The sequence below is a fragment of the Tauraco erythrolophus genome, chromosome 6 (assembly GCF_009769465.1).
Source record: "Tauraco erythrolophus isolate bTauEry1 chromosome 6, bTauEry1.pri, whole genome shotgun sequence".
NCBI lineage: Eukaryota > Metazoa > Chordata > Aves > Musophagiformes > Musophagidae > Tauraco > Tauraco erythrolophus.
In genome coordinates, this window is record NC_141470.1 from 198,983 (window position 1) to 223,053 (window position 24,071).

A 24,071-nucleotide genomic window follows, 5' to 3' on the forward strand; every position below is an offset into this window, starting at 1 on the left:
CAAGTTTAATAAATCAGGAAAGGAAGGCAAGAGATAGACATGGATGAGTCAAGACCTGCTGGTCAAAGTAGGAAATGCGCACAGCACTGGAAGCAGGGATAGATACCCAGGGAAGAGTATAGGGACACTGCCCGGTTGTGTAGGGATGGGGTCAGGAAATGCCAGGTGCAGATGAAGCTGAACTTGGCAAGGGATGCAAGAATACTAAGAAGGGCTTCTACAGGCATATCAGCCAGAAAAGGAACATCAAAGAAAGCAAGACTGGCAAACTGGTAACAATGGATGAGGAGAAGGCTGCAGTACTCAACAATATTTTTGTCTCAGTCTTTGCTGGCAACCCCTTTTCCCACATCTCTTGAGTGGATTGAGTGTAAGGCAGGGACTGGGGAAGAAAAGTCTCTCCCAGTGTGGGAGAAGATCAGGTTGGTAACCACCTGAGGAACTTGAACATACATAAGTCTATGGGACCTGACAAGATGCCTGCCAGAAGCCTGAGGGAATTGGCTGATGTAGTTGTCAAGCCACTCTCCATGATACTTGAAACGTCATGGCAGTCAAGTGAAGTCCCTGGTGACTGGAAAAAGAGAAACATCACACCCATTTTTAAAAGAGGTAGAAAGGACGACCCTGGGAACCACTGACCTGTCAGCCTCACCTCTGTGCCTGCGAATACTGTGGAATAGATCCCCCTAAAAGCGATATTAAGGCACATGGAGGACAAAGAGGTGATTCGAGACAGCCAGCACAGCTTCACCAAGGGCAAGTCTTGCTTGATGAACCTAGTAGCCTTCTGTGATGGAGTGATTACATCAGTAGACAGGAGGCTAGCTATGGATATCATCTATCTGGACTTTTGTAAGGCCTTTGACACTATCCCCCAAAACATCCTTCTCTCTAAATGGGAGAGATAAGGGTTTGACGGATGAACTATTCAGTGGATAAAGAATTGGCTGGATGTTTGCATCCAGACAGTAGTGGTCAATGGCTCAATGTCCAGATGGAGATCAGCAATAAGTGGTGTCCCTCAGGGGTCCATATTGGGACCAGTACCGTTTCATATCTTCCTCAATGACATAGACAGTAGAATCAAGCTTGCTCTCAGCAAATTTGCAGGTGATACCAAGTGGATGCCCCATCCCTGGAAGCATTCAAGGTCAGGTTGGACAGGCCTCTGAGCAACCTGATGTAGTTGAATATGTCCCTGCTTATGACTTTTCAAGGTGCTTCCAATTAAACTGTTCTATTATTCTGTACAGATTAATATTTTTTCTTTACAGTAACTATAACAAGGAGACAGTTGGCCAGCTCTGTCTATAGACAGTCTGTCACAAAAGAGTCCAAGCCTTTTCTTATATACCACTTCCTAGTCGGCTACACAGACAAAAATGTTCAAGGGAGAAAGGCAAGATGAGGCTTTTCTGTGCCTGGGTGGTTTCACTTGGTATCACTCGGTTATCAGCAGCCATTGTAACCTAAAGTTGTAAGGTTCAATCTAAAAGACGTTTTGCTTGGAACAGGGCCAGGCAAAGTTTATTTGAAGATACCACTTTCCTGTCCTACTTTCTGCCTTTAGTGCATGCAATGCAAGGAGACTGTAAAGAAATGGGACTTTTGAAAAGACACATAAGTTGTAATTGCAAATAATCCCAAACCTTTGAGAGCTGGAATGTGCCCAACTAAAATCCAGTTCAGATCTAATGGGTTTGGCCTTGGAAGAGAATTAGGTCATAGTAGTCATTGAATATAGATTTCTTCTTCTAGGGAATATATAATTTCTGACATTACTGGTAACTCTTTTCTCTTTCATTTAGTATCTCCAATCTGGGCATGTTTGGCATCAATGATTTCACTGCAGTCATAAACCCTCCACAGGCCTGCATCCTGGCTGTGGGCCGAGCAAGACCGGAGCTCAAGATTGTGGAAGATGAAGAAGGGAATGAGAAACTTGAGCAGCATCAACTTATGACAGTGACTCTTTCAAGTGATGGTCGGGTGGTAGATGATGAACTGGCTTCAAAGTTTCTGGAGACCTTGAAAGCCAACATAGAGAATCCAATGCGACTTGCCTTGTATTAAACTTGTTGAGGGTTGCTTCTTGTTTTGATAACATAGATAACTGTTATGTACTTGGGGTTGTTTTTCTGTGTAGAGGAGTAGACAGTTACTGTGAGATGGACAGTTTAAATATTTAATTTCTCTAACATGAAAAACTTAATTTTCATGCTTTTAGGCTTTTACAATGTCTGGGTTTTCTACTGTAAAGCTAAAACGCTTTAAAGTTAACTTACTACATTTCTTTAAACACTCAGTACATAACATTTGTGTAGAAATCTCTGTAAAGGAACAGTCAAGAAAATTTTATGAAATTTAAAAGGGAATCATAGAGTAGTTTGGCTTGGAAGAGATCTTTAAAAGTCATCTAGTCCAACCCCCTTGCAATAAGCAAGGACATCTTCAACTAGATCAGGTTGCTCAGAGCCCTGTCCAACCTGACCTAGAATGTTTCCAGGGATGAGGCATCTATCTCCTCTCTGGACAACCTGTTCCAGTGTTTACCACCATCATTGTAAAATAAATTCTTCCTTATATTTAGTCTGAATCTCCCCTCCTTTACTGTGAAACCATTACCCCTTGTCCTATCACTATAGGCCCTGCTAAAAAGTTTGTCCCCATCTTTCTTTCAGATACTGAAAGGCTGCAATAAGGTCTCCACAGAGCCTTCTCCAGACTAAACAACCCCAACTCTTTCAGCCTTTCCTCACAGGAGGTGTTCGATCCCTCTGATCATTTTTGTGGCCCTCCTCTGGACCTGCTTCAACAGGTCCATGTCTTTCCTGTGCTGAGGACTCCAGAGCTGGATACAGTACTCCAGGTGGGGTCTTTTCAGTGCTGAGATGGGATGCTTTATTTAAGGGCTAACTATCGGTCTTTTAGAGTGAGGAAAGCAGGAATCATAATTGAGCAAAGTGCTGCTATGTCAATACTTGCCTTGTTAATACTGAGATAACCAAGTAGCTAAATGATATTGCTGCAGTAGAAAGTTTTTCACTTTTCAGAAGACTTTTCTGGTATGTTTTGCCATCCAAATCAGATTGAAATGGGGTTTATGAGGTTTTGACAGATATTTCAATGGCTACATAAGAGCAAAGACATTACAAATCGGAAAAGTTTTGGTTTAATTTCATTTGCATCACAGATATAACTGTTCTTTATTTTCCCCTTTACTGTAAGATTGGAGAAAACAAGATGACTATGGAGATGAATGGGGATAATAAATGACAGGAAATTCTGAGAAAGACTAAATTAGGTCATAGATAAATAAATAATTTCTCAAAATATTAAATGATCTGGTGAAATCCACAGCTTCATTCATATAATTAGAACTCATTAAAACACATTTAAACTGTAGGTGTATCTATGTTTTCCAGTATATTAAGATAACTACATAATCTAAAGCATTGCAGAGGGGTAGAGAGGAGAATAAACTTGTCTGAGTAAATGCAATCTCCGTAAAGGATGGAATCTCAGCGTCGTTGATTTTTAGTTTTTGTTGGAACCAACATTTAATGAAAACTTTTTGTGTAAAAAATTAATAGGTTTTCTTTGACTTAATTTGGAGACAATTACATTTTTTAAATTTAGAAGTGACTCTAACTCAGGTATCTTCTTCATTACCACAAAATATTAAAAAAACAAAAATTCAGGTGCTCTGTGATATATTGTGGTTAACTTAAAACCCGAGTTAATTGTGCCAGCAATACTGTGAGAAAAAACTAGCTTTAATTTTATTTTTTTTAATTTAATTTTAATCTCATCGAGGTTTCAGTATGAAAGGTCAAATTTTGCACACTGAATATCTACTGATTAATGGTGTTCTTTGCATGAATAGAATAAGTAGAAAGTGTCTCATCATCAGTGTGTATTGGATTGTAACTTGGAGGATTATGTGCAGTGGCCTGAAGTTTAAATTAACAGATGTACAATGATTTTTTTTCTTTTATATATATTAAAATATGGAACCATGTATTGTATGTGTTTGAAATGAAATAACTGCATTTACAGGACCTGGAGAGAATATAAAATGTCAGTAGAGTTATGGGAGTTTGTCTTATTGTAGTCTGTGCAAGTACTTCCTTTGAAGATTTGGAGGACTTTTTTGTTGAGCTGCTGCCTAATTCCAAGGTAAAACCTGTAGTTAATACTGAGTTGAGAGTTTTTGCTAAATGAGTTTGCTTCTTTGGCTTGTTCTGATATCATAAACTATTAATCTAACAGTAGGGACAGATTTTGATTACCAAATCTAGCTTACTGTGCAATAATGGACATATCCATTCTGTATTTCCAGGAGTTTCTCATTGATAAATTATATTCAAGATTGGGTGTTTAGAATTAATTTGCAATTTTAAATGGTTAACTATGAATTTTTCTGAAGTTGTTTGTCAATCTCATACTACTTTGAAGGGAAAAAAAACCAGCAAGTTGTGTATTGTCCTTAATAAAGTACAAGAAGTTCTCGTTGATTGCATAGCCCAAGAGAATTTGCAGACTAATTTAAAATCTGGTATTATGTTCTTCATTTTTGTACTTGGGAAGAGCAACTGAGGTTATCTACCTAGACTTGTGCAAAGCATTTGACACTGTCCTTTATGACATCCTTGTCTCTAAATTGGAGAGACATGGATTTGACAGATGGACCACTTGGTGGATAAGGAATTCGCTGGATGGTCACACTCAGAAAGTTGCAGAGAAGGGCTCAATCTCCAAGTGGAGATCAGTGACGAGTGATGTTCCTCAGGGATCAATACTGGGGCCAGTGCTATTTAACATCTTTGTTGGTGACATGGACAGTGGGATCGAGTGCACCCTCAGCAAGTTTGCTGATGACACCAAGCTGTGTGGTATTGTGGACACGCTGGAGGGAAGGGATGCCATGCAGAGGGACCTTGACAGGCTGGAGAGGTGGGCCTATGAGAACCTCATGAAGTTCAACAAGGCCAAGTGCAAGGTTCTGCACATGGGTCGGGGAAATCTCAAGCACAAGTACAGGTGGATGGAGAATGGATTGAGAGCAGCCCTGAGGAAAAGGACTTGAGGGTGCTGATTGATGGGGAGCTCAACATGAGCCAGCAATGTGCGCTTGCAGCCCAGAAAACCAACTGTGTCTTGGGTGCATCAAAAGAAGTGTGGGCAACAGGTTGAGGGAGGTGATTCTGCCCCTCTACTCTGCTGTCCTGAGACCCCCCCGCAGTGCTGCATTCAGCTCTGGAGTCCTCAACACAAGAAGGACATGGAGCTGCTGGAGTGAGTCCAGAGGAGGGCCACAAAGACGATGAGAGGGCTGGAGCACCTCTCTTTTGAAGAGAGGCTGAGAGAGTTGGTGTTGTTCAGCCTGGAGAAGAGAAGGCTCCAGGGACACCTTCTAGCAGTCTTCCTGTACCTAAAAGGAGCCTACAAGAAAGCTGGGGAGGGTCTTTTTTCAAGGATGTGTTGTGATAGGACAAGGGGCAATGACTGAACTGGAAGAGGGGAGATTTCTATTAGATATAAGGAAGAAATTGTTCACTCAGAGGATGGTGAGGCACTTGAGCGGGTTGCTGAGGGAAGTCGTGGCTGCCCCATCCCTGGAAGTGTTCAAGGCCTGGTTGGATGAGGCTTTGAGCAACCTGGTGGTGGTCTAGTCTGAACCTACGCTCTTATAGCTTAAAACCATTACCCCTTGTCCTATTGCTATAGGTCCTGCTAAAACGTTTGTGATTTGGCAAAGAAGTGTGTACCTCACCAAAAGTACCTCAGCCTTCTCCATTTCCTGGGTAACCAGGTCTCCTGTTTCCTTTCAGAGAGGACCCCTATTTTCCCTAGTCCTCCTTTTATCACTGACATACCTATAGAAGCTTTTCTCTTGCCCTTGATGCCCCTGACCTGTTTTAATTCTATCAGGGCTTTAGCTTTCCTTACCTGATCTCTGGTTGCTCAGACAATTTCTCTGTATTCTTCCCAGGCTACCTGTCCTTGCTTCCACCCTGTGTAGGCTTCCTTTTTGTGCTTGAGTTTGTTCAGGAGCTCCTTGCTCATCCATGCAGACCTCTTGGTGTTTTCGCCCAACTTCCCCTTTTTTGGGATGCACTGCTCCTGAGCTTGGAGGAGGTGATCCTTGAATATTAGTCTGCTTTTTTGAGCCCCTCTTCCCTCCAGGCATTTCTCCCATGGTACTCTACCAAGGAGATCCCTGAAGAGGCCAAAGTCTACTCTCCTGAAATTCAGGGTACTGAGCGTGCTGTGGACCTCCTTCCTGGTCTAAGGATCTTGAACTCCACCATGGTCACTAAAGCCAAGGCTGCCCTTGAGCTTCACGTTACCCAAGAAGAAGTGTTTCTAAGATAAGCATGGCATTCATCTCAAGATGCAAGGATAATGAGCATTACTGCAGTATCTTTAAAGTATGTTAGCACAATAGAGAAGTTTCTTTCGTGTGTCTCCTATCAGTTTCCTTCCTGACTATAGTAATGTAGCATGAAAAATCAAACATTTTTCTACAAGAAAATGCACGAAACATGCTTTTTTCTTATGCTGTTTTTTTTTAATTACCCAAAATATGTGCATGTTTATCCAAAATTTGTTTCCAAGAAAGTGTATTAATCAGCCTATTAATCTCTGCACATAGAGCTGTTCACTGAGTCATCCTTCAGAAATGAGATCATCAAGGTACTGATGTACTGCTCACGGGTGGATTTGCTTGGTATAAGCCTTATGCTGCCACTGTTCTCGATCATTTCTGTCAATTAAAGACTTGTTTTAAAGAGAAAACTGAAATACGGGAAGACCAGCAGAGGGCAGACTGAGCAGCCTGGTTTTCTGACTCTATGGATCCCTGTAAATGTAAATATAGTCCCTGAACTGTTTTAGTATGTGGATATTCTTGAATTGAAGCTGTAGCTTGATGGTTTGGTGTTTGGTTTTGAAGTCTTTTAGAACACACCTGTCATGAATAAAGAAGGAATCATAAACACTAACTTGCCTTGATCTGTTGCAATTGGGATCAGATGGAAACCTTGGTCGTTGCATGGCACTTCCTGCAGAACTGGATCATAGAATATCTCAAGTTGGAAGGGACCCATAAAGATCAAGTCCAACTTCCTGCTCCTTGCAGGACTACCTAAAACTAAATCATATGACTGATCATCGTCCAGATGCTCCTTAAACTCTGATAGGCTTGGTGCTTCACTTAGGAGTCTGTTCCAGTGTCCAACCACCCTCTCAGTGAAGAACCTTTCCCTAATGTTCAATCTGAACTTCCCCAGATGACACTTTGTTCCATTTTCTCATATCCTGTTGCTGGTCACCAGAGCGAGGAGATCACAACCTTCCTCTCCACTGCTCTCCTTGAGGAAGTTGTAGACTGTGATGAGGTCACCTCTCAACCTTCTCTAAGCTGAACAAACCTAGTGACCTCAACCGTGCCTTGTCTTACCCTCAAGATCTTTCACAGTCTTGGTTACCCTCCTCTGGACACACTCTAATAGTTTGATGTATTTTTTATATTGAGTCACCCAAACTGCATACAGTACTCAAGGTGGAGCTGCGCCAGTGCAATGTAGAGTGAGACAATCGCCTCCCTCGACTGGCTAGTTATGCTGTGCTTGATGCACCCCAGGACATGGTTCGCCATTTTGGCTGCCAGGACACACTGCTGACTCATATTCAATGATGTTTTATTCCAGTTGTCCCTAAAATACCGAAGGCATAGAGAGCAGATTTCTCTAAGTCAGTACGGTAATTACATCCATAATAGATTAAACAGAGAAAAAACTGATCAGTTGAAAGTACCTTTTAGTGTGTTCTTAGTTAAGCATAAGTTTTAAACTTCGAACCTTTTGTGATTTCTTTCTGTGTAATCATGCTTGGGTAAAGCAGAAGGATGTTCACCGTAGCTTGCTGGAGATTTGTAGAAACGTACTAATCAGTAAACATTCCAAGAAATACAGAAATTTAGGATTTGAGTGAAGACCCATGTGTTGACTAAATTAGGGTGCAAATCATTTACTGGAAGCTTGGCTAGCTACTTTGCATGATTACTTTACAAAATCTGCCTAACCTGTATCAGTGAAAAGCCATCACTATCTGCTTGAATTCAGTTTGCACTCCTTCCCTTTGATATCATTTTTCTTTTGACTTCTAGGTACCACAGTGGATAGTTATTCAGATACAATAACCATATTGTTCTTCCCTCTCTCCACAATAAATGTCCCACCTGGCAAGTTAAACATTTGTGTCATTATGAGAAATAATGTCTGGAAACTGACAGACTTTTCTCTTTGTTCGTTGCCTGTGCTAAGGAAAATGATTCATGCTGTGTTCATGAATACCACTATTTGCCTCCTTAAAGGTTAGGGATCAAGAGAAGATTCTCTTTTATACCTTAGAAGTTACGCCCGTGTGGCCTAGACCTAGATGAGAAGAAAGGGCAGCTTAGAGCATTTTTATTTCTGCTCACTGTTTTATGAAGAATATACTGAATTTTTAGTGCAGCAGATCTCTCTCCTACAGTTTCATGATTCTTGCATTGTCTATGTAACATTCATTACTGCATGCTGTTTGCCTCACTTTTCAGGAATCCAAGCAATTGAACCTAGTAGGATACTCTCTGTTGACCTACTCATCAACCAATTCATCTTTCAGCTGCCTCTCTTAGGATAATATGTGTAATTATGTTTCATTTTGCAACTTTGGTGCACTTTTAATCTCTTTCCCGCCAAATAAATGATAAGCTTAAATATCCACGGAGGCTGTTTGCTTGTGCAGATGCTTATACTTGCTGTGTCATGTCCCAGTCTTCATTAGCAGCATGCACTTGAGTTTCTCAGACAGCATCACACTGTTTCCTCTTCCTTGCATGGAAAATAGGAACTATAACAGATCCCTTGGTTGATCAAGAAAGAAACTCTTCTTATACTCTTCTGTGGTGTGAGACTTATGTGGCTTGTGTGGCTTATAGTGTAAATTTCAACCAAATACTCTGAGTGCAATACGTTGCTTACTCGCTCATTTGGCAAGGATTCTAGAGCACCTTTACTATTCACATTATAGCACAAGCAATACACAGATGCAGATTAAACTAATAGCCACACTTTTTTTTCCCCAAAAAACTATTTGGAGAGACAAGATATGTACAGAATTGTTTTGAAGTGAAATAAACAAATGTTGTGAATTCTGCAGGTTGTGCCTGCAGAAATTTATCAGATGTTATAACATCTTTCATTTCCCTGTTGACAAGCGTAGAGGAGTTACAGCTTTTTCAGGCAGATTAGGAGCCCATCCTCCATCCATTCCTATTTTGAACCTAATCTAGCTATCATAGTCTTTAAAGCAGTTACTCAAGCTCCTAATAAGGGCTAATGATTCTGAGTAACTCCTAACCTGGATCAGAAGAGACATTTTAGGATGTGCTAAATTATCCTAAACAATGCTCTAAGGCACCTCCTTGGCTGCTTTTCCTATGTATTTGTATGCTATCTGGCAGGCTTCAACCACCCTGTCAGCTGCAGAGGAAGGCCACAAACAGTCTAGGCCCTCTTACTGGAATGGATAGGGATGGATCTCCTAATGGATCTCATAATAAGTGACAAGAAGTGTTGTATTTTTACCAGTAGTGTCGGTGCTGCTATAAACTTATGAAACTAAATTGACCTATCAGGAGTGTCTTAAATATTATTCACATGGCTTAAATATTAAGTGAGATCTGAGCTGAGAGAGAGAGAGGTGTTTTGGCCAAAGACTACCTTTCAGCAATTGTGGGAAGAATTGCATCTTCATTTTGGAAGACAATCCTTATTGTGCAGGGTAGAAAAGATGAAAGAAAGTCCAAAGAAAGTAGTCTTTTTCACCTATAGTTGAAGGCAGGAAGTACCAAAAGATTAATACGTGGCTCCGAGCCTGGTGTGTCCGGCAGGGGTTTGGGTTTTTTGACAGTGGCTGGATCTACAAGAGGCCAGGTTTGTTAGAAAGGCATGGTAATAGCCTGTCCCACAGAGGGAGAAGGGTCTTGGGAAGGGAGTTGGCAGGGCTCACAGGCAGAGCTTTAAACTAGGTATGAAAGTGAAATCGGGGTGAAATCATGATCACTGGAAGAGAGCCGGAATGCAGTATGCCAGTGCTTGTGGGGGAGAAATGCACTAGCAAGATCACGCAGTCTTGTGAATTAGCAAGGAATCAAGGTGTCATGCCAGGTTGCAGACAGAGCACAGGGGTTGTTGAAGGGTTGGTTACTGTGGAAACATCTGAGCATCATCAGGGGGCTCCAGGTACCTCATCAGGGACCCAACTCAAATGTCTCTATATGAATGCCCGCAGCCTGGACAATAAACAAGAGGAGCTGGAGATGCTTGTGAGCCTGCAGCGCTATGACCTGATCGGGATCACAGAGACATGGTGGAATGACTCCTGCGATTGGTGTGTTGGACTAGAGGGGTATAAACTGTTCAGGAAGGACAGGCAGGGGAGACGAGGAGGGGGTGTTGCCCTCTATGTCAACGAACAGCTAGAATGCATGGAGCTCCACCTGGCAAGTGATGATGATAGAACCGAGTGTCTGTGGACCAGGGTGAAAGGAATGGTAGGAGACTTTACAGTGGGAGTCTGCTACAGACCACCCAATCAGGAGGACCAAGTGGATGAGGCCCTACATAGGCAGATAGGAGTTGCTGCTCATTCACAAGCCCTGGTCCTCATGGGGGATTTTAACCACCCTTATATCAGTTGGAAAAACAACACAGCGGGGAACAAGCAATCCAGGGGATTCCTGGAATGCATTAACAATAACTTCCTTATCCAAGTGATAGAGGAACCAACGAGGAGAGGTGCCATGTTAGATCTCGTTTTTGTCAATAGGGAAGGGCTGGTAGGTAACGTTGAACTCGTGGGTAGCCTTGGCTGCAGTGACCATGAGATGGTGGAGTTTGAGATCCTAAGGGCAGCTAAGAGGGGGAAGCTCAGCAAGCTTGAAACCCTCGATTTCAGAAGAGCTGACTTTCGCCACTTCAGGAACCTCCTTGGTAGTGTGCCATGGGATAAAGCCCTGGAAGGACTGGGAGCTCAAGGTTGCTGGTTGACTTTCAAGGATCATCTCCTCCAAGTTCAAAGGCATTGCATCCCTAAAAGGAAGAAATCAGGCAAAAACACCAGGAGACCTATATGGATAAACAAAGAACTCCTGGCTAAAATCAAATACAAAAGGGGATTACACAAAGCATGGAAGCAGGGACTGGTAACCTGGGATGAGTACAAGGAAGTTGCTCGTGTACTCAGAGACCAGGTTAGAAAAGCTAAGGCCCTGACAGAGTCAAATCTGGCCAGCGATATTAGAAATAACAGAAAAGGATTTTATAGGTATGTGAGAGAAAAAAGGAAAATGAGAGAGAATGTGGAGCCTCTCCGGAAGGATACAGGTGACCTGGTTACTGAGGACATGGAGAAAGCTGAAATTTTCAACAACTTTTTTGCCTCAGTCTTCACTGGCAACCACTCGAACCACACCACCCAAATCACAGAGGATGCTGGCTGGGTCTGGGAGAGTGAAGAACCACCTAGGGTAGGAGTAGATCAGGTCCGGGAACACCTAGAGAACCTGAAGGTGCACAAGTCCATGGGACCTGATGAGATACATCCACGGGTTCTGAAGGAACTGGCGGATGAAGTTGCTAGGCCACTAGCCATCATATTTAAGAGGTCCTGGCAGTCTGGTGAGGTTCCAACAGATTGGAAAAGGGCAAACGTAACCCCCATCTTTAAAAAAGGGACCAAGGACAACCCGGGAAACTACAGACCAGTCAGCCTTACCTCTGTGCCAGGTAAAATCATGGAACAGATTCTCCTGGTGGTTGTACTAAGGCACATAAAAAATAACCAAGTGGTTGGTGACAGCCAACATGGCTTCACTAGGGGCAAGTCGTGCCTGACTAATTTAGTGGCCTTCTACGACAAAGCTACAGCACTGGTTGATGTGGGTAAAGCAACAGATGTCATTTTCCTGGACTTGTGCAAGGCGTTTGACACTGTCCCACATGACATCCTTGTCTCTAAAATGGAGAGACATGGATTTGACAGATGGACTACTCGGTGGATAAAGAACCGGCTGGATGGTCGCGCTCAAAGAGTTGTGGTCAATAGTGCGATGTCTACATGGAGACCAGTGTCAAGCGGTGTCCCTCAGGGGTCTGTTCTGGGTCCAGTGCTGTTCAACATCTTTGTCAGCAACATGGATGACAGCATTGAGTGCACCCTCAGTAAGTTTGCCGATGACACCAAGTTGTATGGTGCCGTGGACTCACTTGAGGGAAGAGATGCCAACAGAGGGACCTTGATAGGCTTGAGAATTGGGCCAGTGCAAACTGCATGAGCTTCAACAAGTCAAAACGCAAGGTCCTTCACCTGGGTCGGGCCAATCCGAGACACAAATACTAACTGGGCAGAGTGGGTTGAGAGTAGCCCTGAAGAGAAGGACTGGGGGGTATTTATAGATGAGAAGCTCAACATGAGCCGGCAGTGCGCTCACGCGGCCCAGAAGGCCAACCACATCCTGGGATGTATCAAGAGAAGTGTGGTCAGCAGGTCAAGAGAGGTGATTCTCCCCCTCTACTCGGCTCTTGTGAGACCCCACCTCGAATACTGCGTCCAGTTCTGGTGTCCCCACCATAAGAGAGACATAGATTTGTTGGAGCGTGTTCAGAGGAGGGCCACAAAGATGATCCAGGGGCTGGAGCACCTCTGCTACGAGTACAGGTTGCGGGAGCTGAGATTGTTCAGCCTTGAAAAGAGAAGACTTCGGGGGGACCTAACAGCTGCCTTCCAATACCTGAAGGGAACTTACAGGAAGGCTGGGGAGGGACTTTTTACAAGAGTGTCCACTGATAGGACAAGGGGAAATGGGTTTAAGTTGAAGGACAACAGATTTAGATTAGATCTTAGGAAGAAATTCTTCAGTACGAGGGTGGTAAGACTTTGGAATAAATTGCCCAGAGAAGTTGTGGATGCCCCCTCTCTGGAGGTGTTCAAGGCCAGGTTGGACGGAGCCTTGAGTAGCCTGGTCTAGTTGAGAGGCGTCCCTGCCCATGACAGGGAGGTTGGATTAGATGATCTCTGAAGTCCCTTCCAGCCTATGCCATTCTATGATTCTATGATCTTCATATACCATTATATCTATTTTATTGATTATAAAGGAATGCCTGGATTTTTTTTAAGCTATAAAGTATAAGCAGATGATCTCTGTCCCTGTAATTGTCTTAAGCAAATTCTGAAGGAAATAATACTTCAAAACTTTAATATTCCATAGTACATTTAAAAAACGGAATTTTACTTCTTGGACCTCCTTTTAAAACATGTGTGCATACTTTGTGTGTGTGCCTGTGCACATGTGTGTCTCTTGTCTGTGCTGAGATGGACTGGTAAAAAGAGCCAGCTGCTATTTCAACCACATTTGTTAAAGCCTTTCAGATTTGGGCTACAGTTTGAACAAAGAGACAAGCTTCTGAATTCCCCTGCTGAGACCAACATTTCTGCTTTAATGTATGCGTGTCAACGTAGGAGTGTATAAGTGCAACACTGGGGGAGGCCTAAGAGAAAGCTGTCCTGATTAAATTGAAGAAAGAAAATGCAACGTTGCATCTGTTGCTCAAACACAAGTGATGAGAAGGTTGAAATGATAGCTAGGAACAAATACTCTTGGCTAAGAGAGATACCCTGAAGAATCTATGGAGTAATCTTTAAGTGAGAAGGGAGCTTTCCCTTATACATACCCCATCACAGTGTTTTGGAGGGATGTGGTGGTGGAAAGAGTTGTGTTGTGTGAGAATAATACATCTAGAGCTCTTGGAGAGATTTCAAACATCTATTTTTGTTAAAAAATAAGAAGATAATCAACTAACCAAGAAAAACCTGCAACTGTTGCAGAGTATTTTGTTAAGCTTGTGAATATATCTGTGAATCCAGCAAGGGATATTCTAGAAATCACATGGTATTAGGACTGATTTAGGCATAGGCTAAACCAGTATTTTCTCTGCACTTTTCTAATCCTGAGTCCTGTCTAATTTTTAAGCTATTTAATGTGGTGATTGCTTGTGGCTGTGCGCTGTATCTGACTCAGTAGTGGGTGTGTGTATATCATTTATATCAAAGTATTAGTGGGTAGTGCTTGCTCTATGGAGATAAGAGTTTGCCTAACTAGTGACGGAAAGCAAGAGAGATTAGGACAGGAAAACGGTAACTGTAGAGAACTCAGTGGCAAAAGAACTCTGGATTCTTGCATATCTAAAGACTGAGGAGCGTTTTGCTTGTTTTGTTTTTTTTTCAGTTTAAAGATAAATTGAACACAGAAAATTTTACCCTTGTCTTGTTAAGTGACAGTTCTTTGCCATACCAACCACAAGTTCTAATTACAAACTTTAGAATATGTTTTTGTGACTCTGGAAGTTTTAGGAGTTTCTTTGAAGTTTTTGTGATATTAAAAAAAAAAGTTTTCATGCAGTTTGCTGTTTTTCTTGTAGTTGTTTAGAATGCTTGACTGGATTTTAATATGTGAACAGCAGATTAAACAATTATAGATTGCAATTTTTTTTTGCTTAAGGTATGCAACTGCTAGATAAGTTTTCTAGAGCAGATCCCCATGTCACTGATGGTAGGAAATGTAAAGATGGCCTTTTGTGAGACTCTCAACCAGAGAGACAACAACATCTAATTTTCTTTTACTTAATTTTTTTTTTCATTTAAAATTAGTTTCAATGTACTGAAAGAATTAGTGGCCTAGTTCACCAAAAACATTTATAAGCATGCTGATGTTTTCACAAAACTGTGGATGTATATTTACAGTTAAAAATATTTTCATTAGAATTGCTGTGAACATTTCAAAGGTATTCATTTGCAGTTTTAATTTAGATGTAGATTTATATAAACAATAACATGTGTGCATAAGATTATTTTAGTACTAACCACCACTTTTTATAAGAGGTCATTTATGTGTCAGTTGTTGAAATCATTTAAAGAATTTCTTATCTGCCAATGCTTAAATCAGTTTTTCCAGCAATCCCAGAAAGCCTTGGCTTACCTCACCATGAATTGCTAAGAATTTATGTTATCTCTGAAATCCTTATACAAAAAGACCTTTTTAAGGATCCTGTTAAGTTGGAAGACAAGAATTTTTAAAATGTTTTTGATTATGATGAAAGCATATTTGGACTTGAAAGGAAATTTCAGCGTTTTTGAAGTCTGTGAGGACTGAACTTTATCAGAAAGAGTTAAATTTTTTAAGAGTTTCTGTCTATCCTTTCCTTAGTAACTGTTTCCTTGCTTACATGTGAATAGAATACAGAGTTGTGAAATGAAAATACCACTGGGACTGTCCACAGAGGTGCCGAGAGATTGAAAAGATTAGGATAGCAGCTCCAACTACATCTTTAAAAGCTGCCTGTGGCTTCCAGTGATACTGTGAAATATCAGTGAAGAAGCATGTGCCCTTCCTTTTCACATGTCTCACTCAGGTCTCCTGGTGCTCAGTCTCATCTATTTCAAGAAATCAATTTGTGAGAAGACAAGGAAAACAACTGACGATACAACAGAAAGCTGAAGCATCTTTCAGTCATTTATCAGCAGTCCTGGCTAACCAAGGTGTTGTGGTTTAGGCTGATCTGGCAACTAAACTCCACACAGCCGGTCTCTCACTCCAGTAAAGTGGAGAGGAGAAAAATATAATAAAAGGACTGAGGGTCGAGACAAGAACAGACGGAGCACCCACCAACCATGGTTCCGGGCAAAACAGATTCGGCTTTCTGAAAGCAAAACAATTTATTAACAGTTTCTTAAAAGAATAAAGACAAGCAAAACCAGTTACTTAAAAGGATAAGAAGAAAACAAGGCCAGATCTTAAAACAACACCACTCCACCCCCCTTTCCTTTTCTTCCCGGCTCTACCTCCTCCCCCCAGTGGCGCAGGGGGACAGGGAATGGGGGAGTGCAGGTCAGTTCATTCCATGTTGTTACTGCCGCTCCTTTCTTAAAGGAGAAGGAGTCCTTACACCATTTTCCCTTGCGCCAGTGGTTCCCCTACGCACGAGGAAAATCCACAGACTTCTCCAGCATGAGTCCTACCCGCAGGATGCAATCCTTCCCCATCGGATTGCTCCGGTGCAGGCTTTACCACAGTCTCAGATTCTTAGGGAGGTGTTGCCACTCGCTCCAGCGTGGGTCATCACACAGACTCTAAATGCATCTCTACCTGTGCCCATGCTTCACAACTGTCCTCAGGCTCAGGCATCCCCTTTAAACAAAACACCTCCCCACCAACGGGGGTCGTCCCACGGACTCTAGATGCATACCGTACTCAGGCCCAGGCATCTCTTCTCACACGTGGGTTCTCCAGGGGCTGCGAGTGGGTCTCTGCTCCACCGGGACTGCCATGGCTGCAAGGGGGCCGCTTGCTGTCTCACCACTGGTTGCAGGGGAAACTCAGCTCCGGCACACCTCAGTCCCGTTCCACCTTCACTGACCTGGTGTTGGTGTGGCCGTTTCTCTCGGATCTCTGTCCTCTCTGGGTGAACTCGGCCTGGTGGGCACCCCGGGAGCAGGGCTCTCCCCGAGTTCCCCAAGCGGCTCCGCCGTGGCCATCCTCAGTGGGTGGCGCCGGCCCGGCACGGGCCGCTGCCCAGCCAGGCGCCAGGGAGCAGGGGCAGTGCCCCCCTCCCTTCTCCTCACTCCTGAGCAAAGGCACACCTTTCCAGTTCCTTTGTCCCGATGTAAATAGGGCAATTCACAGAGGCACTGATTGGCTCAAACCCCGAGGGGGATGGGAGTCTGATCTGGTGGCCAGCTCCTGCAACCAGAACCTCCCCACACACATCAAACCATGACACGAGGAGGTCCCAGTTTACTGGAGGTTAGCAAATGTGATGCCCATCTACAAGAAGGGCCAGAAGGAGGATCTGGGGAACTACAGACCTGTCGGTCTGACCTCAGTGCCAGGGAACGTTGTGGAGCAGATTGTATTGAGTGCCATCATATGGCATATACAGGACAACCAGGTGATCAGGTGTCTCGGTTTGAAAAAAAAACAGAGGTCTGCTAAGGAAGGCAGGAGCCTCCCTCGAAATGGAAAATGTAAACCCCCTCCCTCTGAATTACTAAAATTTTGAAATTAAGGGGCTCTCAGGCAAAGATATGGGAGTAGAAATAACAGTTCTTTACTAGGAAGATTAAAGACAAGGGAAAACAACAATAACAACAACAACAACCATCCAAATGCAATAGTACACCAAAAAAGAAAAAAAAAAAACACTGACAGAGTCAAAATACGACCTGACGCCCTGCTGGTCAGGGTGCTGGCAGCAGTCCGATCAAACGGTGGTTGCAGCCCTCCTGGCACGGCAGCCGTGGCTCCGCCGAAGCAGCGATCCTGCCGAAGGGCGCGGGCCGCCTCCGAAGGGCCGGCGGTGCTGCAGGTGGCCCGGTCTTCCTCCGGGAACCCGGCGGGGAAGAAGGAAAAAACCGCTCCTCTGGGCTGTTAACACCGGCCGGCCCAGGCCCCCCAGGTCTGGGCGGAAGGCACGCAGCAAACCTCCAGTGGCTGCTCTGTCCCAGCCAGTCCAGCAGCAGCGAGCAGTGCCCGTCTGTCTCCCCCGGTGGCTGCCAGAGCCCGACCGCCGCCGCCGCCGCTTTCCCGCGCGCCGGTGCAGTCGCGAGGCGCCCCCTCCCCTCCCGGCTGGAGCATCTCCCAGGGGGCCGATGTTCTGGGAGTCTGGCCGCAGATCCTTGATTGCCCATCAAACAGAGATGGCTCCTGGAGGGAGTGATCCACGAGTCATGGGCAAGGCATTGATGGCCCATTAACAGAAGACAGTCTGGGAGGAGGAGGCAAGGGAAACATTGCCCCACCTGGTCTCAACAGCTCATGAAGATGGTGGTAGAATATATACTTTTGGGCACATCTTACATCATAACCTAGGACATCAGGCCCGTTCAGCATGGGTTTATGAAAGGCAGGCCTTGCTTGCCTAACCTTCTGTGACAAGATGACCTTCTTATTGGATAAAGGAAAGGCCGTGGATGTTGTTTACCTGGACTTCAGTAAAGCCTTTGACACCATTTCCTACAGCATTGTCCTTGAGAAACTGGCTGCTCACAGCTTGGATGGTCATACTCTTCGCTGGGTAAAGAACAGCTGGATGGCTGGGTGCAAAGGGTTGTGGTGAATGAAGTTGAATCCAGCTGGTGGCCAGTGTGGCTGGTTTGTATGAAGGGGTTCTGATGGCAGGAGAGGGGATTTGCTCTCTGTGACTTCCCTGGTTTTGGAACCACGTCAGACCTGGCTCTGGCCACCAGAATGGACCCCCATCCCCTGGGGGTTGAGCCAATCGACACCTCTGTGAATTGCCCTATTTAAGTCGGGACAAAGGAACCGGAAAAGGTGCTTTGCCCAGGAGTGAGGGGAGAAGGGAGGAGGGCACTGCCTCACTCCCTGGCTCCCAGCTGGGGGCTGCCCGCACCGGGATGGTGCCACCTGCTGAGGATGGCAGTGGCAGCAGAGCCGCCTGGGGAACTCGGGGAGCGCCCCACTCCTGGGGTGCCCGCTGGGCTGAGTTCACCCAGAGAGGGCTGAGATCTGAGAGAAACGGCCACACCGACACCGGGTCAGTGAAGATGGAATGGGATGAAGTGTGCCGGAGCTGAGGTTCCCTTGCAACTGGTGGCGAGACAGCAGGCAGCCCCCCTGCAGCCAGGACAGACTCAGTGGAGCAGAGACCCACTCGCAGCCCAGGGAGAAGCCCATGTGGGAGCAGAGATGCTGAGCCTGAGAGAGGTCGTGGAGAATGGGACTCACGACGGAGTAGAGACGCATCTAGAGTCCGTGGGATGGCCCACGGCGGAGCGGGTGGCAGCTCCCTCAGAACCATGACTGTGGTAACAGCCCACACTGGAGCGATCCAATGGGTCAGGATCGCATCCTGCATTAAGGACTCACAGTGGAGAAGTCTGTGGACTGTCCCGTGAGGAGGGGATCCACTGGAGCAGGGAAAAGTATGTCAGGAGTCCTCCTCCTTTGGGAAAGAAGCGGCAGAAACAACGTGTGATGAGCTGACCTGCAGCCCCATTCCCCACCGGGACAGGAGAAGAAAGGAAAGGTGGGAAGGGAAGGGGGAAGGTGTTTTTTTTAAGATCTGTTTTGTTTCTCTTTATCCTCTCAAGTAACTGTTAATGAATTGAATTGATTTGTCCCCAAGCCCAGTCTGTTTGGCCCGGGGCCATGGTCGGTGGGTGCTCCCTCTGTTCTTATCTCGACCCTCAGTCCTTTTATTACATTTTTCTCCTCTCCACTTCACTGAGGGGAGGAGTGAGCGAGCGGCTGAGTGGAGTTTAGTTGCCAGAGCAAACAGCAAGTTGGTTGTTGGTTGCAACGACACCAGTCACAAGTGGTGTTCCCCAGCGCTTAGTACGGGGGCCGATTCTGTTTAGCAGTGATCTGGATGAGGGGGTTGAGTGCACCCTCAGTAAGTTTGCAGATGACACCAAGTTGGGCAAAAGTGTTGATCTGCTTGAGGGTAGAAAGGCCCTGCAGAGGATCTGGACAGGCTGGATTGATGGGCTGAGGCCGATTATATGAGATTCAACAAGGCCAAGCACCGGGTCCTGCACTTGGCTCACAAGAACCCCATGCAATGCTACAGGTTTGGGGAAGAGTGGCTGGAAAGCTGCCTGGTGGAAAAGGATCTGGGATTGTTGGTTGACAGGGGGCTGAATGTGAGGCAGCAGTGTGCCCAGGTGGCCAAGGTGGCCAATAGCATCCTGGCTTGTATCAACAATAGTGTGGCCAGCAGGACTAGGGAAGTGATTGTCTCTTTGTACTTCGTACTGGTGAGGCTGCACCTTGAATACTGTGTTCAGTTTTGGGCCCCTCACTACAAGAAAGACACTGAGGTGATGGAGTGCTTCCAAAGAATGGCAACAAAGCTGGTGAAGGGTCTGGAGCACAAGCCTTATGAGGAGTGGCTGAGGAAACTGGGGTTGTTTAGCCTGGAGAAAAGGAGGCTGAGGGGAGATCTTAACACTCTGTACAGCTTCCTGAAAAGAGATTGTAGCAAGGTGAGTGTCAGTCTCTTTTTCCCAAGTAGCAAGAGACAGGACAAGAGGAAAGGACCTCCTGTTGCACCGGGGGAGGTTTAAATTGGATATTAAGAAAAATTTCTTCACTGAAAGGGTCATCAAGCTTTGGAACAGGCTGCCCAAGGAAGTGGTTGAGTCGCCATCCCTGGAGGTAGATGTGGCACTTAGGGACATGATTTAGTGGTTGACTTGGCAGTGTTAGTTTTACAGTTGGACTTGATGATCTTAAGGGTCTTTTCCAACCTAAATTATTCTATGATTCTGTGATCTAGTTTAGCTACTTAGGAACATTATAAAGATTCCAGAGATTAAAGGTGAAAGAAATTTTAGCAGAGAATTAGATTTACATTTTCCTTGTGATGATTTCAACAGTGTCCCCGTATATTTAAGCCACCACCATAAATGTGAAGGCTGGATACTCCTGGTGTGGAGCTTATTCTGACTGGCAGAGATGTTCTAGAGGCACTTTGTTCTTGTTTCTTAGAACTAAGTCTTGAAATCTCAGCTGGTTTGTGAATCAAATGCTTAAGGCAAAAAACCACAGCCCTGGTGCCTACTCTACTGTAAGCTTGGGTTGCCATTCTTTAAGTTGTTAGCTCATAGAGACAAGGATGTCCTATGGGAAAGTGTCAAATGACTTGTCCTGCATGACATCCTTGTCTCTAAACTGGAGAGACGTGGATTTGACGGATCGACCACTCAATGGATAAGGAATTGGCTGGATGGTCGCACTCAAAGAATTGCAGTCAATGGCTCAATGTCCAAGTGATGAGTGGTGTTCCTCAGGGGTCAGTACTGGGGCCGGTGTCATTTAACATCTTTGTTGGTGACATGGACAGTGGGATCGAGTGCACCCTCAGCAAGTATGCTGACGACACCAAGCTGTGTGGTGTGGTGGACACGCTGGAGGGAAGGGATGCCATCCAGAGGAACCATGACAGGCTGGAGAGGTGGGCCTGTGAGAACCTCATGAAATTCAACAAAGCCAAGTGCAAAGTCCTTCACATGTGTTGGGGCAATCTCAAGCACAAGTACAGGTTGGGCAGAGAATGGATTGAGAGCAGCCCTGAGGAAAAGGACTTAGGGGTGCTGGTTGATGAGAAGCTCAATGTGAGCCGGCAATGTGCACTTGCAGCCCAGAAAAACAACCGTATCCTGGGCTGCATCCAAAGAAGCGTGGCCAGCAGATCGAGGGAGGTGATTTTTCCCCTCTACTCTGCTCTCGTGAGACCTCGCCTGGAGTACTGCGTTCAGCTCTGGAGTCCCCAACAGAGGAAGGACATGGAGCTGCTGGAGCGAGTCCAGAGCAGGGCCACGAAGACGATCTGAGGGCTGGAGCACCTCTGCTATGGAGACAGGCTGAGAGAGTTGGGGCTGTTCAGCCTGGAGAAGAGAAGGCTCCAGGGTCATCTTATAGCAGCCTTCCAGTACCCAAAGGGGGCCTACAGGAAAGCTGGAGAGAGACTTTTTGCAAGGGTATGTAGTGATTAAGACAAGGGGCAATGGCTTTAAACTGTAAGAGGGGAGATTTAGATTAGATATAAGGAAGAAATTTTTCACATTGAGGGTGGTGAGGCACTGGAACAGGTTGCTGAGGGAAGTTGTGGATGCCCTATCCCTGGAAGTGTTCAAGGCCAGGTTGGATGAGGCTTTGAGCAACCTGGTGTAGTGGAGAGTGTCCCTGCCCATGGCAGGGGGATTGGAACTAGATGATCTTTGAGATCCCTTCCAACCCAAACCATTCTATGATTCTATGATTCCATGATCTTCTCACTGCCTTTGAATAATCCCTGCTGCTTCTCCTTGAAGTTCTCTTCTATACCTACTAGCCCCATGTCAGGAACTTTATCTTCACAGGTATCTTTTCTCCTAAAAAGGAGAAAAGGAGGTGCTTTAAGTAAAAATTTGTCACTATTATGTACATATTTATGAATGCTATATTCTTTTGCCTATGCAGAAAACTATTTGAATGGTTTCTTTTGAGCTAAGTACTGAAAGCCTGTGAAGCAAGAGGAAGTATTTGATTAAGATTACTTTATTTCCTTCCTTGTAAACTGTTCTCTACCCACTATAATCCAGCAGGATTTGCCACTTCTTCAAAAGTATTCATTTGTCCATCTGTAAACTGTTTTAATTCTTTGAGATTCACTAAAGCAGGACTCATTAATGTAAAGCATATACTGTGTTTTACAGTTTAGAGCAGGGTACCTGTAACTGTTGCCAAATCACTTTGTTAGAAGCTTTTTACTGAGAGATATATAAAAAACACTGTTACTGAAGCTAGCATGGTTTATAATTTGCTTTTGCTGTTTTAATATTTTTTATCCCCCAAGTTGCATGTTGGGATTGTGGCAGCGCTTTCTACCTGGTTTAACAAAAAAATAAAGAAAAAGAAAATTATAAAAAAATAAGCGACAATAGCTGCTCTTCAGGAGTGGCAGCTAGTGACCAGTTGGGATATCCAAAGGTGTCTAAAATAACACTGAGGCTTGCATGCAAACAACAAACTCTCATCACTGAGGAAGCATGGAGAGAAATTACTGTTAGGTTTTGTCTTCCTGTTTCTTGGTTCCCTACAGAATAAACTTGAATGATTTTAATTTTTTTAATTGAATGTTTGGTTTTTGGCAGGACTTTTTGTACTTTCAGTTTTTCCTTAGACTTGGAGACATGTTTTTAACAACATCAGTAGCTGTGCATGTCCTGAAGATAAAGATATACATGCTACATGCAGCTTCTGCATTCCTGACAGAGAGCTGCCTCGTACACAGGTAAGAAACCAGCTTTCGAGCCACTCTCAAAGTGAGAAACAAAGGGCTCGCTGGAGAACAGCTTGATTTTATTATCTTTCTGATAGATTTCAGATCATTGATAGCAGTAAACTGAAGTTCAAAGAAATTGAAAAAGCGGGAAAAAGATACTTTAATCTTCACTGTTGGTTAAATCTGATCCAATCTTCAGCATCAACTACTGTTATCTATAATTTGGAGATTTGTTTATGAATCAAAGAAGACAAAGATTCTGTCTTGTAACTCCTTGTACAAAGCTAAATGTTTACAGATGAGTGTTGATTTTTAAGTGGAATCATAGAATCGTCTGGTTGGAAGAGACCTTCAAGATCATCGAGTCCAACCATTCACCCTGCACTGTCAGGGTCCCTAAACCATATTGCTCAACACCAAATCTACACGGTTTTTAAACGCCTCCAGGCATGGGGACTCCACCACCTCCCTGGGCAGCCTGTTCCAATACTTCACAACCCTCTCTGTAAAGAAATTTTTCCTGGTATCTAACCTAAATTTCCCCTGGTGTAACTTGAGGGCATTCCCTCTTGTCCTGTCATTCATAACATGGGAGAAGAGACCGACCCCCATCTCCCTACAACTTCCTTTCAGGTAATTGTAGAGAACGATAAGATCCCCCCTGAGCCTCCTCTTCTCCAGACTAAACAGTCCCAGCTCCCTCAGCTGCTCCTCATAGGACAAGTTCTCTAAACCCTTCACTAGTTTTGTTGCCCTTCTCTGAACCCGCTCCAGCACCTCAACGTCCTTCTTGAAGTGAGGGGCCCAAAACTGGACACAGTACTCCAGGTGTGGCCTCACCAGTGCTGAGTATAGGGGAACAATCACTTCCCTGCTCCTGCTGGCCACACTGTTTTTGATACACGCCAGGGTTCCATTGGCTAAGCGGAGATGCCCAGGAAACTGAAACTGCAAACACAGTCTCACCCCGGATTGCCAAGGTCTGCCTCCTTGCCAGGTACTCCTTGCCAAGTGATTCACTGAGGCATATTGAAGAAAATACAGAAACTTTTAAAATCAGGAACTGAAAAACATGTAACTGCTACTAAAATTGGGTAAGATGTGTGCAAACAATAAATTAGAAGTGTGCTCTGATTTCATATCAAACACATCTAGCCAAGACAGCAACTAGAC

At 44.6% G+C, this 24,071-nt stretch overlaps 1 protein-coding gene across 3 annotated transcripts in view; it reads left to right on the forward strand.

Moving 5' to 3' along the window:
* Positions 1-4,430, forward strand: part of PDHX (pyruvate dehydrogenase complex component X) — a 66,897-nt gene extending 62,467 nt beyond the window's left edge. For all 3 annotated transcript variants that reach the window (XM_086613141.1, XM_086613142.1, XM_086613140.1), the window contains one exon: positions 1,812-4,430. In XM_086613141.1, the coding sequence (XP_086469267.1) occupies positions 1,812-2,076 (265 nt within the window). In that variant the 3' untranslated portion in view covers positions 2,077-4,430. The remainder of the gene's footprint in view (positions 1-1,811) is intronic.
* Positions 4,431-24,071: the final 19,641 nt, after the last annotated feature.